The sequence below is a fragment of the Drosophila santomea genome, chromosome 3L, assembly GCF_016746245.2.
Source record: "Drosophila santomea strain STO CAGO 1482 chromosome 3L, Prin_Dsan_1.1, whole genome shotgun sequence".
NCBI lineage: Eukaryota > Metazoa > Arthropoda > Insecta > Diptera > Drosophilidae > Drosophila > Drosophila santomea.
In genome coordinates this window covers 171,991-189,622 of record NC_053018.2, presented here as the reverse complement: position 1 = coordinate 189,622, position 17,632 = coordinate 171,991, and the positions used below count along the sequence as shown (strand labels likewise).

Genomic DNA, 17,632 nt, shown 5'->3' with positions numbered 1-17,632 from the left:
ATTCTTGCGTAAACTCAAACGCACAAGCTAGTGTACAATACAGCTTATCCGATCTACAACATTACGATATTAATTATAAAGCGGTTTAATGTTTAGTCATGGGACACATATCTTTCAACCAAGTTAGCAAAAAGGTTTTATGCACAATTCAATAACTGGAAATTCATACATATTCATTGCAAATATTGCTATTACAAGTGATTAAATAAAAACGTAACAAATAAGAATTACTTCAAATCCCCAAGTTGGGATTATTAAATTAAATTAATATTCAATTAGATTAAGAGTTCAATGTATTCAAAGCAAATTAAATAAAAACGTTCCAAACTAACCCTTTTTCACAACGATATCTTCCTCTACACGTTTTCAACTTCTCTTAATTTTAAACGAAAGCATATACATATGTGTGCAATGAATGTAGCTTCGAATTCATTCATCGAAATATTTAACATGATATTTCTTTTCCGGAAAACTATCCGCATTCTTCGTATATAAAGTTATTTTAATAAAAGTAAATAAAAAGAAACCTACTGTGCCTGCACAAAGGCCTTATTCATAAAGGATTAACTTGCGCGAATTAATATTAAAGCTCCCGCTGCTTTCGTTTTCTTGTGCGATAGTTTTGGCGCCTCCTTTTGGCCAAGGCGGCCTCGTTCGGACGTGGCGGCGGCTCCGGCATGAAGGGAAGAGGTTTTAACTGGCGGCTACTGAAAAGCATGAGTACATGAAAAAGTAAAGCAAATACGAGTCTATGCTGGTCTATAATTTTCTACGTACAAACTTTTGCAAATGTCGCAGGAGCCAGTAGATGGATTACTGTGCTTTTCCCACAGACTATCCCGGACCAGATAGTTGCACCATCCCTTTGTGTGGCAGTACATGAAGAACGTGGGCTTGTTGTAATTGGGGTCCTGGGCGCACTCCTGTGCGTGTTTGATCCAGCCAGAATTGGTGGTGTGCACACATTCGCATCGCGGGCACCGCGGCCAGGAAAGCACCTCCTTGGTGGTCACCCACTTTGGCTCTTTCTCCGTCGGAGGTTTCATGTCGGGAGCTACCTTACTCCGTTCCTTCCTATCCCGCATGACTTCTACTGTTTCTTGAGAATCCTGCGCATCGATGTTGAACTCATGCTCGTTCAAAGTTCTGACTTTCGAGATCACCAGATCCAAAAGTGGCTCTTCTGTCAGGGTGTTCTGGGGCTCCTGCGCCTCCTGCGCCTCCTCCTCCCTCACATGGCTGGAAATAGAGACCGGCCGATCGACTTCGGGTTGAAGCTGTTTCAGCGAGGGACGGCCTAGCAAATCCGGGTTCGCGATCTCGCGCCAGGGTTCAGCGTAAACGAAATAGTGCAGGCCCTTGAAGCACTTACTGTGTTTCTTGTTGAGATCTTTTAAAGAATTCAGGTCTCCGGGCGTGCCACAGAAGGCGCAATATTTCGGGGGAGATTTGGCGCAGCAAAAGCAGTGGAATTTGTATGATGCACCGCCCACGCAATATGGAATAGTATCTGGCTCGAAGCCGCAGCGGCAGCAGGAAAGAGTGGGCGCCATGGCGGAGGAAACTTGAAATGCGTGGGAGTGTATGGCGCGATAAATAGGGAATGCAAGGGAATGTCAAAAGTTCTTGTGTGTAGGAAAGCGCTGAATGTGCTGAATGATAACTGTATCGATAACTATCGATAACAAGCCATCAATGGCGTACTTTTTAAAGTTGTCAGCGCGGACGTTGCCTTGTAAAAGATTAGCTAAAAATAAGAGAACATTTTGTTGAGCAGTTGTCTCAAGGAAAAACACACTTGTGAATACCAATTTATGAGCAATCACATTTGAATTTTATGTAGTTCAAATGTTGCCGCCCGGATGTAGAACATGTAACCAAACTGCAGCGTTCAGATTTTGATATATTATATTTTTTATTTTTAGTTTATTCGAAGTCTTTAGTTTATTGTTCATATTACATACTGATTTCTTGGTTGTTTACGATTTATGTGTGTATGCTTGTATATCGCTGACTGTAGCTGCCGTGGCGCAATTCAAAATATTGAGTGTAAATCTTTTAGATTCTGACTATGCAAGTATAATAATGCGTGCTTAACCTATGCAGATGGTTATGTGGTGGTACGGCTAAGTTTATGCTCTAGAGTATACAAAACTATGCTGAAATGCTTCACTGATACAACATTGCTAGTGGACATGGCGGGGGCTTGGGAATATGCTAATTTACATCGTTATGGGCCAGGGGAGCTTACTATGTACAGTATCGGAACTTAGGCTAGCCTGAACCAGGGTTCTGGCGGGGATGGCGCGATCGGGCCATGTGGCTATGGTGCTGTGCATTTTCAGATGTTTTGCTCAAAATATCACAATGCAAAATATAAGCGGCAATTGGGTCAGGATATGCCGATGTCAGATACACGTGCATATCCTACATCTACCAAAGCGCGGACGATGCTGGAAGACCTGGCTTCACGCCTCTCAGCTAATACTGGTTGGCAGAAATCCATTCATGCTCCCACTCCCGCCGCCGTCGACAGATGAACTGCCTGCAGCATGACCGCCTTGAGTTCCCGGGCCAAGTTGTTGATGTGCACCACCGAATCGACCATCTCCTGGACTGCACTACCACTGGGGAAGTGGGCTGCCGCCTTCTTCGACTTCAAGACGCAGGTTTTAAGGGCTTCGGAGAGGGCGTTGGTGCATCGCAGGATTTTCTCCCGCAGCGCCTCCTTTGAAATGTTACGATAAACGTTGTCGCCTATGGTTACCAGGTTGTGGGCGCTTACTACCACAAACTTTCCATATGCAATGAAGAACTTGGGCGGTTGGTTCTTCTCCACTGTCTCCAGGAAGGAATCAATGGCCTGCATCAAGTTGCCCATATGGGTAGAGATCTGTTGGGCGTAGTAGCGCACCAGCTTCTTGTCCTTGTCGGTCATCTCTGGCGACTTGCAGGGCGTCGTAGGTGTCGTGCGCGCAGTGGGCGTGGTTGGAATCGATCCAGAACCAGCGCCCATGGCCGAACTCTCAGCAGTCCGGATAACCGTATCGAACTGCGTCTTCAGGTCAGCGGAAATAGCCTCACGCAAAGCCTCGTTTTTTCTGGCAGCTGCATCCTTGGACTCAAAGGCCACGTAGTCGTAGTCCTCCAGCCATTCCGCGCTGCCCCGACTGCCCTCGAATGCTCCAGTTCCTGATCCTCCGTTCTGACCCGCGGTCAGCTGCCGCTTAAAAAGAAGCGAGGCGTTGCCCTGGATGAAACTGGTGGTGGAGCGCACATCCTCGGTGAGCGTCTGGGCACAAACCATCAGTTGGTCCAGTGCGTCCGGTGGACGACAGCCGTGCTTCTCGTCACTTCTGGCCAGCTGATCTACGGACCAGGCGCCCTGGGCATCGAGGGATTCGGAGGAGTCGTGAATAAGCTTGTTGGCATCCCGCAAAGCCCGCACCAAGGGCCGCAGCTTGAGGGCCAGGTTTCGGTCCTCCGAACGCGTAGCGTTTCCCAGGGCTCCCTCCCCGAACTCTGCCAGGTCGTGGAGTGTGGTGCGCAGGCGCAGGGCGGCCAGTTTCAGCTCCATGATGGCCGGCTCGAGTTGAGCGCGGGTGCGCCAGTTGGGCACTACGAAACTCAGCAATCGGGTTATGGCGGCAGTAGTCTGCTGTTGCAGCTTTGCGAGTGTTTCTAGTGCGGAGGAGAGCTCTAGAGGCAGTTCTTTGGTAGTAGTGACGGCGGGTGTAGACAGCACTCGGTTGTCCTGCTCCTGCAGCGGAGGCAGCGGAAAGTCGTAGGTCAGCCCACTTTGTTGGCGACGCACAGGAAGCGGATTTCGGCGAGGGATATCGTAGTCCGGCATGTTGGCCAGTGAGGAACGGTTTGAGCTGGATAAACTCAGGGAAAGGCTGTCGCTGGTCAGCAGTGAGGAGGCGGAGCTGCTGGGCGTCATCTGTGACATTTGCTGCTGGAGATGGATGCTGCCTAAGATCAGGGGTCGTGGTACATCGTAGGACTCCTCCGCGATGGAGGCGGCCACGCTTTTGAGTGTCTCGAACCGGGCGCCTAGACTGGAGCTGGAGGTCGTTGTGGAGCTAGAAGCCTTGGGAAAACCGCTTCTGGGACTGTCGTAGTTCAGCGGCACGGGCGTGGCCGGCTTGGGTATGTCATAGGTCTCGAACTCGCTGCCATTTCCGTTCTGGCGGGGACTGGACATCATTGCAAAGTTCTGGTAGATGCTTTGGTTGCTATAGATCTGCTGCTGCGGCGTGCTGGGCGCGGCTCTTGCTCCAGATCCTGTCGCTGATCCAGGCGAGTAATTGTAGATGTAGACATCACCGTGTCTCTGCGGCGTGATTACCTATGGGTGAAGAGTATTAGTAACATGCGGTTTCACTGTCTTTGGGTGGTTCAATTCAGTTTTCCGACTATAACTACACTCCCACAAACCCCACAATGCCTGCCGCAAAGTGGCTTATCGATTTTCCTGTTCTCTGCATAAGGTCCTTTTAAAAAAAGTGCTGAAGGAGTCGTTGAACAAAAAACACATCCGGGTGTGGCTGCGAATTCCTCTCACCTTTTTTGGGCCCCTCCTCCGCCTCTTGTGCCTATCACATCTTGCTTAAATTTACATTTATAAAAAATGTGCAGTACAACTAAAAATTTCAGCTTAGAAAACGTTGCCGTCGAAGGGTAAAACTTGACTGCGAGTGCGGACCATAGAGGACTGAGTAGGGTTGTGGAAAAGTCGGGAAAATAAAAGGGAAATTATATCGGGCCTGCGCAATGGCCATCTAGGATATACAGGTACCATTCAAGCTGTTCAGTGTCAAGGCAAAGGACGGTGAGTACAAAATGTCCAAATCAAAAACAAACTAACATGAAAGTAGGTAAAAAATTCCATACACGCCTTTTTCTTCTATTTTACTATATAGAATTTTCAAAAGCATTGCATTAAAAATGAATCTTATTGAATGAGGATTGTGGTTGAGAGCTGGACTATAGGTCTTTGCTACCTACGGAGAACTTGAGCCTGAAGGGAGCTCTCGATTAGGCCAGGACTTCCCTCCAAAGTCCTATGTTCTTAACGCGATTCGATTCGGCTTTGTTTGAGTTCAACATAATGCCCTGTGACATGCCAAAATAGAATCAAAGGGCTGCAGCTGCAGTCCAGGAAAAGGATCCGCCAGGTGCGGAGAGCATGCCACTATCTAATCAGTGGGTAACGGTCAAGGCAGCTGGGACAGGCCAGTCGGTTAGCGACATTTGAAGTGCCAACTAGACCACCTGAAAGTAGGTCGACGTCAAGCGCTGAAATCGACCGTGGCTCAGCAGGAGCTAAGCATTGTCTTTATAGGACCCACGTGTTGGGAATCCCTTTTCAGTGCATTTTGCGTGACTTAAAAAAAAAAAACAAAATGCTAAAATTTTCCACTTTCTTGTGACTAAGTGAATAGACAACTTTGCCTAGGCAAACATCAGAGACTTCAATATATTTTACGTATGTGGGTAGTGGCTTGGGTTGGGCGGTCCAACAGAGACATCGCATTAAAGTCCGTCCGCCAGTCGGGTTTCTTTTCTTCTTTCGTTCAACTCTCCCTATTACAATTGCATCTTGATGGCCTGCGGTTCGAGTACCCCGCATGCTATGTGTAATTCCAGATACTGGGCGTGTAAAAAGTGTCATGTTTTATGTTCTTGTTTAAATTCCAAACCTAAATACAGTAGCGTGCTTCGAGATTATCATCTCCACGGTTTCGCAGCTTGTTCCTTGCATTTCAATGTACATTTGAGTTCTCGGCTGATCATCACATTTCTGCCTGCCCCCGTTAAATCTGAAGGGCTAAGATTGCCCGACGAATTTTTCTGGTTCTCGGTCCGAGTCCGATCAAAATCTTAGCATTTCGTCACGTAGGAAGCCAAACCTTTGTTTGTATGGCCAATGATAATTAGGCAGCGGGTTATCTTTTACCGAAGGGATATGCCAGGGAAAACTACAGCGTCCGTCTCAGGTGGGAATCGACCTTGTTTGGAAGCCAACCGGTGGAGGTTATTTTTCCGCTTTTGCAGTGAATCCGGTTTGCTATACCAATCGAAGCTATCGGTAGTCTTCGAGTTTCCCCGACTTTGGTCACGCACAAATCTCCGCAGAATTTGAAATAAAAAAGAGTTTTTGTTGTCGCTTTGACTGCATTTTTAACCATTTTTGGGCAGTAAAACAAAAATGACATGTTTTGCTCAAACGCAAAGTCTCTTTTGTGCTCGTTTTGGATCTGGCCATAAATCTTCATTGGCCATTGCCCGTACCAGTGCATTTGGCAACCTGACTCGGCTTCGTTTGGCTTTATGCTCGGTGCGTGACGGAGGTGGATGAAGTTTTAGGGGATAGACGGAGCAATGGAGCTTTGGACCTGCAGAGCTGTGGAGCTGTGGAGCTGTGGAGCTGTGAGGCTGTCTGTATGTGGGCTCAAGGAACTCGAAATTGTCACACAATCTGGCGGCGGCTGCCGTCTAACGGTGCAAGCGAGTTCCCCGGCCAGCCATAAAGTGTAACTCTATGTGGGATGGCCGAGGTAGAAGAATCTGAGCAACACTGCCCAACGATTGTGCAACTCTGTGCGCGAGACATTTCCGTTCTCGATTGACTCGAGGAATGTCGCCATGCACTGCCTTTCCAAGGCGGTAATAAAAAGCCCAGGTTTTGTTTGCGTAATTTACACTTTACAAGTGCATTTCACCTTTATAGATGTCTGATTTCTGTCGAACCTCTTCAGTTGTTGCAGCTTTCCAATACGTCTTTTATAGGCTCTGAAATGCGTCAATGGTAAATCACACCAACTGGGACTTTCTGCCTCTACAAGCAATCGCATTATCGGTCAAGTGCATTTTTGGAGTCGTCTTCCATATGACTGATGACACCTTCAAGTGACGGACTGGTGCTATGAGATTATTCGGACGCAATAAAATCGAACACAAGACGAACAAAAGGCAGCTTTGGGTATTTAGTGCTAAGCTTTTATAGGCAAAAGGTTTCTCTATATCTATGCATCCGCCAGCAAATCTCCCGGTGCAATGTACAGTGGGGCGGACTAATCGCTGGCTCTCCTGCAAACTGAATTTGGATTTATGGTTTTACTCGCCTCCAGTTAAGATTGATAGCTGCCGATAATGCTAGAAAATGTTTACGACTCTGTAATTTGAGTTTCATTTTATTTGATTTGCCTGCGAGTCAGTCATTCACCGAGTCGGCTGGGAAAGCGAAAGTTTCTCCAAGAGCACCATCGCCCATGGATGTGGGCGTGTGTCGAGGTCTCCAAAGGTCGCGGTCTTTGGATGCTAACGGTCAAGTCGGCCAATTAGTTTGAACCGTTTGCATCCCCATTTAATAGGTAATCACTTCCTGTACTGAGTTCGTGGAAGATCTTTAAGTCTCACACCATCATGGACGAGAGATCAGCAACACTTCAAATCCGCAGTCGTGCTCCTTCTATGCTAAATTGTTTGTTTCCTTTAATTTGCAAATCAAATGGAATCAAAGTGAAAGAAAGGCAAATAAAACGCATGTCCATCTGACAAATTGTCAAATTTCGAGTCGAATGCAAAGGGGAAACCAGTTGGACAGCTGCAGACCCCTGCGGACGAGACTATCCCCGTGAACCAAGGATCGGCTCTCGCAACTCTTCTTAATTGCACAATTACGACACGCAGTTGTCGTGGAAAAAGCAGGGCATCGCACTCGAAGAGATGCAGATGGATGAGCGATGGACCCCTCAGAGCGAATTGATGGAGCTACGGATCGAGCCGCAGGAGCCGAGAAATTACTTTCTTTCACTTTCCAGACAAATATCATAATTCAGTAGCCGCAAGAGGATGTACAATTTGCAAAGAAACGAAATCAATTAAGATCCACTTCCTCCCGACTGCTGCCTGCTGCCTACTGTTTGCTTTCCATCAAAAAGGCTAACGGAGCGGAAAATTGGGAAATTGACAAGTCATCCGGTATGAGGACGAGCAACATACCTTTGTCGGCGAGGCGTGCCACGATCTCCTCGAGCCGCGAGACGTCGACTCCGCTCCGAGTCCATTACTAGCCCCTGTCGAATGGGAGTTTGAGGACGACACCGCGCTGATGATGGAACCGTTCTCGTATATCTCCGCCGAGCAGATGGAGCTGTTCAGCGTGGCCGTGCTGGCCGCCAGGGACGGAATTGGAGAGCTGGCCGGCGAGGGAGAGAAGCATCCCGAGTCGTACGAGTTCAAGACGCGCAACCGGTTGCCCGGGCAAAGACCCTGAAATATATATAGAGCAATGAAAATATGGTTTAGTTGGATCGTCGGTTGGTTATACAAATCCACATTAAGTACAAAACAGAAAGCCAATTAAAGTATTAAAATAAAATAGTGTTATAACCACAAGATAGCAACCCTTATTTATAGTTTTCCGTGACAAAACAAAATAGACCTGCGAAACTGTAGCAACGAAATGCCTTTGTATGAATAAGAGCTTATTGATGCCAATTGATTTTGATTGGTTTCCTATCAACCGACGCCTTATGAATTATTAACTTAAATGTATATAAATTAATGGACACAATGTGTAAAAAAAACTGTAGTAAAAGGAATGTGGAGGATGGTTTTAATTGCACGCCACATTTCTGCTGTACTGGCCCGACTCACATTCTCAATGCAAGTTTCCACAGAGATTCGTGCGATTCTCCTAAAAGTCGAAGTCAACTGACAATCTTGTCAACATCTGTTTCAGCTAAAAGTGTGTGCCGAAAGTTGATTTCGCTTTTTGACACAGTTATTTATGTTGCTATTAATATTTATGCTACACGTTGTTGCTCTTGTCGGCACTCAATTGGCCGTTTTTGGGTTAATTGTTTCCATTAAAAGGCTTGGCTACTTTTTAATTAGCGACAATTGCCCGACATATGTATAGCGCACCGAGATCGCGTTCATGTTTTGATATCTCACCCAGCACTTCTGATTTCCACTTTGATATATGTTTTGACACCATCGCCGGACGGCGGCCCCACACAAACGAGATCTTTTTTGTTTAAGCGGCGCCAATTCAGCTGTTAATTAAAAATTGCTGCCGAAAGACGTGCAGAAATTTAAAAATTTTCCACAACTTTGAAAAATAGTTTTCTCTTTGTGCTTTTGGTCTTTTATAGCTTTATAGGGGGTATGTGGGACGCAAAATACCTACTCAATACTCTAGGGGCAGAGTTCATGGCTTCTTGCAGCAAGTTATCTCGCTGAGATAATTAGCAAAATCTTGTATAGAGAAAGGTACTATTAAGAAAATGTATATTTAGCGTTGAAGAGAATGAGTGATGGATTAGGATCCAATGGGTTATAATTATTATATTAGCGTTCAAGAGTTAGTTTGATATCTCGTAATCCGCCAACCCCCAAAGATACTCAGCTGATTAAAGATTGAAACCGCAACAAAATGCTTCTATCAACCAGAGCTCAACTCAAACCCTTTTCAGTCACTTATACAGTGAAATTTGAAATCTTTTGGGGAATTTCCGTATGCAGTGTCATTACCTGGCCTCATGCTGATGACCACCCAGTAGGCCCAAACAAATAATTTCGCAAATGGAAAAGTTGCGCAAAGATGCGAGACCGGAGGACCCAACTCACCTGTCGGTTGCGTAGGGAGCAGAGCCACCACCCCTGGAAGCCCTCCGTGTCCTGCTCAAGAACGGTGAGGATGTCGCCCTTCTTGAAGGGCAGCTCGTCCGACGTGTCCGCATAATTATCGTAAATGGCCTTGGCGTAAAGTTTCTGCAAAAAAATCAGTGGAATATTAAATATTAAAAAAGGGTATTAATGGGGCAGAATTCTTAGGATTTTATTTTATTTTGCATGCTACCCAAATAAAGCGTTTGCTATGTTGTTGTGTAAGCCCAACAATTTCAACCGAATTTTGAAGACGCAGAATCGTCTCACCAGCCACTGACCCTTTCTGCCGACCAAACTTTGACTCTGGCTTCCATCATTCATAAGAACCGCCTCTCCTGATCTCGGTTTTTAGCATGATTTTTGTGTTTCTTTTGCCGGCAAATTTGCAAATGCTTTGCTGCTACCACATTTGAAAGAAACGCCAAAAGTGCAGAGAAACCGAAAAAAGAAAGGCAGAAACAATGCGATTTGGTTTTTGTTTTAGCTCATGCTCGCTTGATTGGTTTAGTTGGAATTCCAGGTCAACTTTTGGTTGGTTCGCCTTTGTTCCCAGTTGGGGTTGCGATTTAACAGTCGTGGCTGGAAAAGAATCAAGGTCGAACAAAGGTGATGAAGATCCCAGAGTCTCCTGACAGCTCACAAGATATCTCTTCTTTCAATTTGCCGTTGGTCCTAAGTTGCTGAACACGACTGTGTACCTTTCGGGTAAGCTTTTCGCTCAATGAATGTGTACTTGCCTCTGTGTAAGTGTTTGTATCTGTGGTTGTTGCGGGTTTGGCGAGTTGCTTTTAATTTCGCCACCGCAACGTACGAAAATCCAAAACGAACGTATGAACTCTGTAAAACTAAAGAAAACAAAAGACTCACGCTGCTGCCTGCCACTTCAAGTTCACCTTTTCCCTCCATAACATTACTTTTAACCGTACACAGAAGAAAATAATTGCCCGGTTGCCACTATCTAAGAAAGATCCTTCGACCTTCGATTACACAATAGATGAAGTAGACGAATTAGAAAACAGCCAAAGCGGATCCCCGATTGTTCCCTGTGTAGAAGAAGTGAAAGAGGGCGAGGGGGCCAGCAATTACAATATCGAGCGTTCAATAGCAGCTGAACTTTCAACCCGCTGCTCAGGTACAATATGTATGATTATCCGTGTGTATGGGCACAACTTCTGTTCATGTAGTTAGGTAGTTTAAAACCCGTTTTGCCAGGCGGCGGCGGATATTCTACTTTTCTATTTCGAAAGCGCTTTGGATGCGTTCAAATGTCAAAAGGAAAATGAGCGCACCGCCGGAGTGACACTGGAACGCGATGTGTTGGCCAAACAATACAAAGCCAGGTCCAATGTTTTCTGGGCTGGGCCAGACAGCTCCACATTTACGGCTCCGTAGATCACTAAATGTTAGGATCGAAGACGGCGGAGCAGTGTGTGCTCTCTTCGCTGCCATATCGGCATTTTACTCGGCATTTGACACACCGCTAATTGAAAAGGCAAATATTTAATGTCCAGAAATGAAAGATTCAAGTTCCGCCTGCAAATAAAGCCCATTCCTGTTCTGTGGCTTGTGGGTTACAAAAATTAGGGGCCTTCTCTACAGTTGTTTGGCTGTTTGCCAGACGACTTTTTAGGGAATTGTTTAGGGAATTCCCCGGCAAAGGAACTGAAATAGATCCACCTCCTGAGCATGTTGTAAATCACCTAAAATGCTTACATGTTCATTTGATTTTAATAAAAGTAGTTAAATCCCATGGACAACGTTTCTGCTACAGAAGTGAGAGTCGCAGGCCGTTTATTGTTTTGGTTGTTTTCACAGTCTGTATGACGGATTACAGCCAACAGCAGTATCGCGGCTTGGAGAGGAAGCAAACTTAAAATCGGTGATTTATGTATTCCATGAGTAGCTTCGATCCATGCCTTTGGTCATTCAATTACTCAGACTCAGCGATTCGCTGCAAAGCTTTTCCACATTTCGTTGTGGCTCATAAGTAACTCAGCAGAGACTGAAAAAGCAAAGAAGCCGCCTTAATGACCACTTCAAAATTCCTCCAATTTCGCCCGCCTTACTGACAAGATGACAATTTGTTTTCATTCTACGGTCTCAAGAGACCATTGACCACATTAGAGGCAATGTGACTCTATAGTACTGCTTTTCCAATTAATGACGATGGCTGATAATATGTCGAATGGAAATGCGAGCTCGTTTTTGCCATTCGACTGATAACACAGCTCCCCAAATGCTGATATAGAGCCAATATTCTTAAGTCAATCACTGGCTTGCGTGACAGATAATACTTTTATCAATTTTAATTAACGAATTTTGTTGAAATTAAAGAGGAAAACGACCTAGCCTCTCGGGCAATCCTGAAAATGTTGAAGGTGAAAACTTTGTTGGGGCTCGGAGTTTAATTATTCGAAGCGCTGAACAGTTCCGGAAAAAAGTCATAGGAAATTGTATACAAACAACACGTTCTACTATCTGAACAATATTGGACCCCCTGAATTTGCATTTCTAGACGCCAAGTTATCTATTTGTTAGCCCCAAATGCGTCATATTTGAACGCTGACGAAGGGACTTTATACTTTTGCTAGGGCTATGACTGACTAAAGGTTTTCTGAGAAACGGGGAGTTTCAGTCAGCGGAGAATATTACACATTTTTATTGGTCTGAAATAAAACGCCATATGTCGGTGTTGAACTGGTTTCCGTTTGCGAAAATAAACAAAATATTTACTGCTCTCGCGGCGGCCTTTTCGAAACATTTCGTCAGCTCGTTGTGTGCCAAAAAAATAAAAAAAGTAAATTAAAATTTTTGTGTGCCATACAAATTTAAAATTAAAGCAAAGCAAAGAGAAAAAGCGGCACAAAGTGCGGTGTGACAATAAAAACTCAGAGCAAGCCAACATGGGCAGGGAAACACGTTCCAGATGGAGATTGGAAATCGGTGTGCCATTGACGGAGAGTTGCATTGACAAGTGCACGAGGGGCAACTCAGTGTAGCCCACCCGCCACACGTCATTCTGGTTGAGCAGATTGACCAGACTGGACTCAGTGAGTCGGAGCATGTCAGAGTCAGGGCAATTGATCCCTTGGTGGCACTAGCCCCACCCGTCAACAATAGATGCCTCGGTCAATTGCAGCTCACACCACGAGTAACTCGAGTTTATTGCAACTTAGTTACTGATATAGTCCAAGGGTTAATGCAATTCAGAAACTGAATAGACTGAGTAAGGTGCTCTCTTGGTCTGTGTAACGATGGATCCAAAGCATACAACTTTACAGCAAATTCAACAGTGAGATATAAGTCATAAATTTGGCGGAGGGGCAACATTTGTCATTTAAGCTATCTTAAGCAACTACTGTACGTAAAACGAATGTCGAATATAATGTGAAATACGAATTGTTGGCTTTATATATTAAAGAACAAATTATACGGAATCCACACAAAGTATTATCGACCTTCGCAGCCATTTAAAGTGGAATACACAAAAACGTTGCAAAATTACTTCCTCAGGGAAAAATAAAAGAACAATTGCGGCAAATGAATCAGCCAAGCAAACGAAAAAACCTATTTTCAATCATGTCTGTAACGTTTGTTATTGAAGTTTTGTACATATATTTTAACGGCTCATTTGTATATAATGAATTCGGTTCGATGTTAACACGTAATTGCCAAAAAAGCTTTAACGGAATCGAAAAACACAGAAGACCAGAACAAAAAGATCAATGATAAGATAACATAAAGTAAATACAAAACAAACATAAAATTTATAAAAATAATCATGAAGCTTTATTGCAAAACGCAATAATAAAAGAATGTCCCGACGATGTATGCAAATTAAATTGTCCAGAAATATATTAGAAAAAAAAAATGAAGTCATTACATTTTCAAAAACACTTTTTAAGGGGCAAAAAATACTATTCTTTAGTTGAATCATTAATTAACTTCCGGTTGCGTCTCAACCAATGTACAAGATGTATTTCACGAACTTCCCACATTGACTGACATTCAGATTAGGTCGGTGGAATACCCCGGACGTGACTCATGCCCGAGGAATTCGGTTCGGTGAGTGGCGGCTCTTGCTAAATTCTCCTTTTCTTCTAACCAGTTTCAAGAGGGGAATCCACTCCAGAAATGTTTGTTGGCGTCTTAAGAAATGGGAATAAAAGTGTATAATAGGCATTGGTGCTTTTAAACGTTCTTAAGCCGACTTATTATGGATTACGATCTGGATCAATTTTAGGCCTTTTTCTGCTGCTTCGTTACGACCAGTTTCCCGTACTTATCGGAAGAAATTTGAACTTTGTTTTGGGTGCCAGGGCCATATAGTACAAGCCATCAGTCACTGCTAAGGTGGTTCACTCCTTAATTGCTCATCACAAGCTCAATGTCACCGGCACAGGTTCTACGTCTTATGAAGGACTCCGGCCAGGGGCAATTATTTAAGCATTCTCCTTTTGTGGACCCAGAGCGTGACATGTCAAATTTGTAATTCATAAGTGTCATCCAACTTGTGCTCGTCACAGGCAAAACTGCGAACAAGGTGCAGTGATTTTATGTTACTCTGGCGAGTAAACAAAGGCTCCACCCAAGTTCTAGCTTCTGGATCCGTCCCTGGTTTACATGGGTTATATGGAAGTGACAGCTCACTTGTGCCCTAATCACAGTGCCTTCATCTAATCGCCTCTTTGGAGCGGGCACGTTTTCGCAAGAAACGAAAGGAACTATTCTCCAAGTGCTTGCTCAGTATCTACGTACATTTCGAGTTTATATAGCTGTTGGCCTACAATCCACATGACCGACGTGTTTGCTTGGAAGAAATAATGGTCAGTGCTCGCTTGGTAGCACATGACTGTTAGATAATATACATATAAGTAAAAGCCTGCGTAAAGTGAACTAAACGCAACTCAACTCGAAAGTCGAACGCAAAAAAAAATAAAACATATACACAAAAGCGAAAGTTTTCTTCTCCGCTGGCTGTGTTTCCACTGGCGATAGATATGATATGCCATAGCATGCACTGTGTCGAGTGAGTCTGTCACACCGTTCTTCCTTCACTTTTCCCTATAAATTTCTGTAAGCTTTTCCAATTAGTCACCTTCAGTCGCCCTCCGCGGCCTTAAACTTGCCACATTCATCAACTCTCAACTGCCAATACCAGACGGCAACAACTGCCGCCAGCCGAACCTGTTGGACAAATTTGAATTCAAAAATGTTTGCACAAGCTGAGCGCTGAAATAAATAAGCTGGCCTACGAACTGGCGAGTCTTACTCTACTGCGGTGTGAGTGTCTGGCGGATAGATATGAATGCAAATGCAAATGCACTCGCAGAACACTCAACCCTTTCCCCTTCCCGTGACAATCAGTTTTCTGGTGCTGTAATTGTTATTAAGCTTAAAATAAAATAAACAACAACGGCTAATTACTAGAGTCGTGTCTCGGACATGATCACTAGCACTATAATAGCCAGATCCTGGGGTACCAAAGTCGGAGGATACTGGTTCTCTTGGTTCTTGGCCTAACAGTCGCTGACACAAAGTATCACGTAATTGATGGAGTGCTGCGAGGCAGGTGGACCGGCTGCATCCATCACAGGCACAGAAACGCAGCAAAAGAGGCACAGGTGATATTAAAATAAATGTGCTCCAAATGCGCACAAATGCGACAAGTAATTGACGCTCGGCTAGACTGGCTCTGGGGCTCTGGAGGAGGCATATGGTTCCACCGGCTTCTCAGCTTAGATTTCAAAATGCAAGCAGCAAAAACATCCGCAGATGGGTTTCCTGCGTTCTTTGGCCTTGCGCAGATGTCTGTGAAAGAGTTTGCCGTAGAGATGGGTGAGTGGCTAAACACTGGGACTAATGGGTAAAGACTGAGGACTGGAGCCCCTGAAAGCAATTGCATGGAGCTTATGACTAATTCAATCCATTACTCCAAATCAATCCTAAGCGTGTCACGATATCATCTCTAGGATTGGAATACAACGGGGTAAAGGGTTTTTAGCATACCTCTGACTGATGGAAATTAATACTTGTTCCTCCAGACCCTTCAAACTCCTTCGCATCCTGAGGGCCGGCAATTAAGGAGAGACTAATTGAGGTGCAGGATAACCCCACCGGAGCTAAGTGCGTGGCAAATGAAATCAGCTATTAATAGTGGTGAACAGTGGTGCCTGGGTGGTATGTTCTTATCGGGCAGCAGAAAAAACCAAAGGAGGTAATGCGATAGAGCAAGTCCATGGCGTTTATCGCAGAAAGAATTCCACTTCCAAATCTAATCAGTCTTTATTGGGCGTCACACCACAACCGAAAACTCTACATTGTCAGGAAAATTAAGAGAAACCCTGATAAAAAAAATGTAGAAGCAAGCAGGTCCTCCTAACGCGGGTCATATTATTAATTAAGATTGTGTCAGGGGAGGTCTAGCTCAAGGGCTGTCTTGGAGGATAACCGCAGTACAGATTCCATTCCCTAAGGGACATCTCGGATCTATTGCTCATCGCACGCTGATTAAGTGGGCGCCCCATCGTTTTCGTCTAGACAGAACATTTTTCTGCTTCGACACCATACTTTTGAGTGCCACTTCTGACTCCGGTCTGGATCGCAGGGAAATTGATGAAAATTAATGTCCGCGTGTGGCGTCAACGGTTTTCTTTCGACAGCCTTTAACTGATGTTGATTGAGAGACTTTTGGACCTAGGATGAAAGTACATAGTAGCAAAAATCTATCGATCGCACTAGTTCACAGTTAGCAGTTGTTGGCTCTTAATTCATATCTTTCAGCTTAAAGCAAGAAACCATTTGAAATAATTGCCTTTCACACTTTACTCATTTGGAATGTTTTAAGTAAGCATAAATGAACTCAAATGGATCTGTAAAATAGTCCATTCCCCGAGCGAAACATTCAGTTTTCATTAAAGTTGCATGGGTCCTAATGCATGCATCCTAATCACCTTTCATTCAAATCTAATCAGAAGCTTCTTAAGCTAAGAAGCGAAATTATCTGGGGGAATCACTCCTAGATTGTTTATCGCGGTGAGCTCATGTTGTTTTCCACAAAAGACTAGAAGTTGGAAGCACTGGCAGGCATCGACTGAGCTATCACAACATTGCGATATCTCACCTGCTTTGCAAACTGGCACATCAAACGGTTTCGCTGAGAGGTGATAACGAACGCAAAAGGCTAAAGTCGTAGAAACTTTTCCGCCTGAGACCTGCCTAAGATACATGTTGAGAAAGCCGCTCCGGTTTCCTTGCAGCCGAACTGTCACAACAGCAGATGAGACACGAAGATAGCTTCATCATATGCAGGATGGCTTCATCTCCGCAGCATAATGTGCGGCGGTTTATGATAGGCCTTATCGCGAGGGTCTACTAACCGATTTTATGAGGATGCGGCGGGAGACAGGCACATCGTAGTCTAGGTCCGCATTGGTGGCATTTGAACTGCAGCAGGAGGTGGACACCGACACGGATGAGCTGGTAGTCTTGTCCAGCATCTTTGGTTCGTGGGTCTGATTTGCGATCTGGGTTGAGCTGGAGCAGTCGCAGCTTAGCACGACATGTTGACGGCCACAATCGAGATGTCTTTAGATATATTTAATCCAGGACAATATAAATAAAGTTTTTCGACGTGTATCTGGCCACTCTTATCTCATTTCACTGTTGTCTATCTGCAGCTCAGCACTGAGCTCGCATCTGCATATGTATCTTGTATCTGGCTTTGCTGAGTCAGCTTAATTTCAAGTTTAGCCGCGGGCAGCCGAAAAAACCGAATCCGAAAACAAAAGACGCTGCCAAACCACAAATGTAGCAAATCGCGGCTTCCCGAATATCTCTCGTTTGTACTTTTAGTTAGGTTGTCACGAATCGGATTTCGTATCTCACGTTTCCATGCGCTTAAATCCCGAACGAGGTCTGCACCGCAGCAAGAAACTCTGTGGACTGA

At 44.8% G+C, this 17,632-nt stretch overlaps 3 protein-coding genes across 6 annotated transcripts in view; all 3 read right to left on the bottom strand.

Moving 5' to 3' along the window:
• Positions 1 to 512: 512 nt before the first annotated feature.
• Positions 513 to 1,610, bottom strand: LOC120449242. 2 transcript variants are annotated; one of them, XM_039631618.2, is made up of 2 exons: positions 778 to 1,610; positions 513 to 704 (listed from the first exon to the last, which is right to left on the bottom strand). In XM_039631618.2, the coding sequence occupies exons 1-2, from the start codon at positions 1,551 to 1,553 to the stop codon at positions 584 to 586; spliced, it is 897 nt and encodes a 298-aa protein (XP_039487552.1). In that variant the 5' UTR covers positions 1,554 to 1,610; the 3' UTR covers positions 513 to 583. The 2 variants fall into 2 exon arrangements, with proteins under 2 accessions (XP_039487552.1, XP_039487551.1); XM_039631617.2 differs by having other exon boundaries at positions 513 to 707; positions 778 to 1,608.
• Positions 1,611 to 1,896: 286 nt separating this feature from the next.
• Positions 1,897 to 17,614, bottom strand: LOC120449432 (breast cancer anti-estrogen resistance protein 1). 3 transcript variants are annotated; one of them, XM_039631894.1, is made up of 4 exons: positions 17,064 to 17,614; positions 9,643 to 9,786; positions 8,011 to 8,280; positions 1,897 to 4,351 (listed from the first exon to the last, which is right to left on the bottom strand). In XM_039631894.1, exons 1-4 carry the CDS (start codon positions 17,181 to 17,183, stop codon positions 2,507 to 2,509), a joined length of 2,379 nt encoding a protein of 792 aa, XP_039487828.1. In that variant the 5' UTR covers positions 17,184 to 17,614; the 3' UTR covers positions 1,897 to 2,506. The 3 variants fall into 3 exon arrangements, with proteins under 3 accessions (XP_039487828.1, XP_039487829.1, XP_039487831.1); XM_039631895.1 differs by lacking the exon at positions 17,064 to 17,614 and adding an exon at positions 16,808 to 16,843; XM_039631897.1 differs by lacking the exons at positions 8,011 to 8,280; positions 9,643 to 9,786; positions 17,064 to 17,614 and adding an exon at positions 4,568 to 4,717.
• Positions 9,675 to 17,632, bottom strand: part of LOC120449434 (DC-STAMP domain-containing protein 2) — a 24,929-nt gene continuing 16,971 nt past the window's right edge. The window contains exon 10 of the mRNA XM_039631899.2: positions 9,675 to 9,786. The gene's annotated coding sequence lies outside the window, so the exon portion shown is untranslated. The remainder of the gene's footprint in view (positions 9,787 to 17,632) is intronic.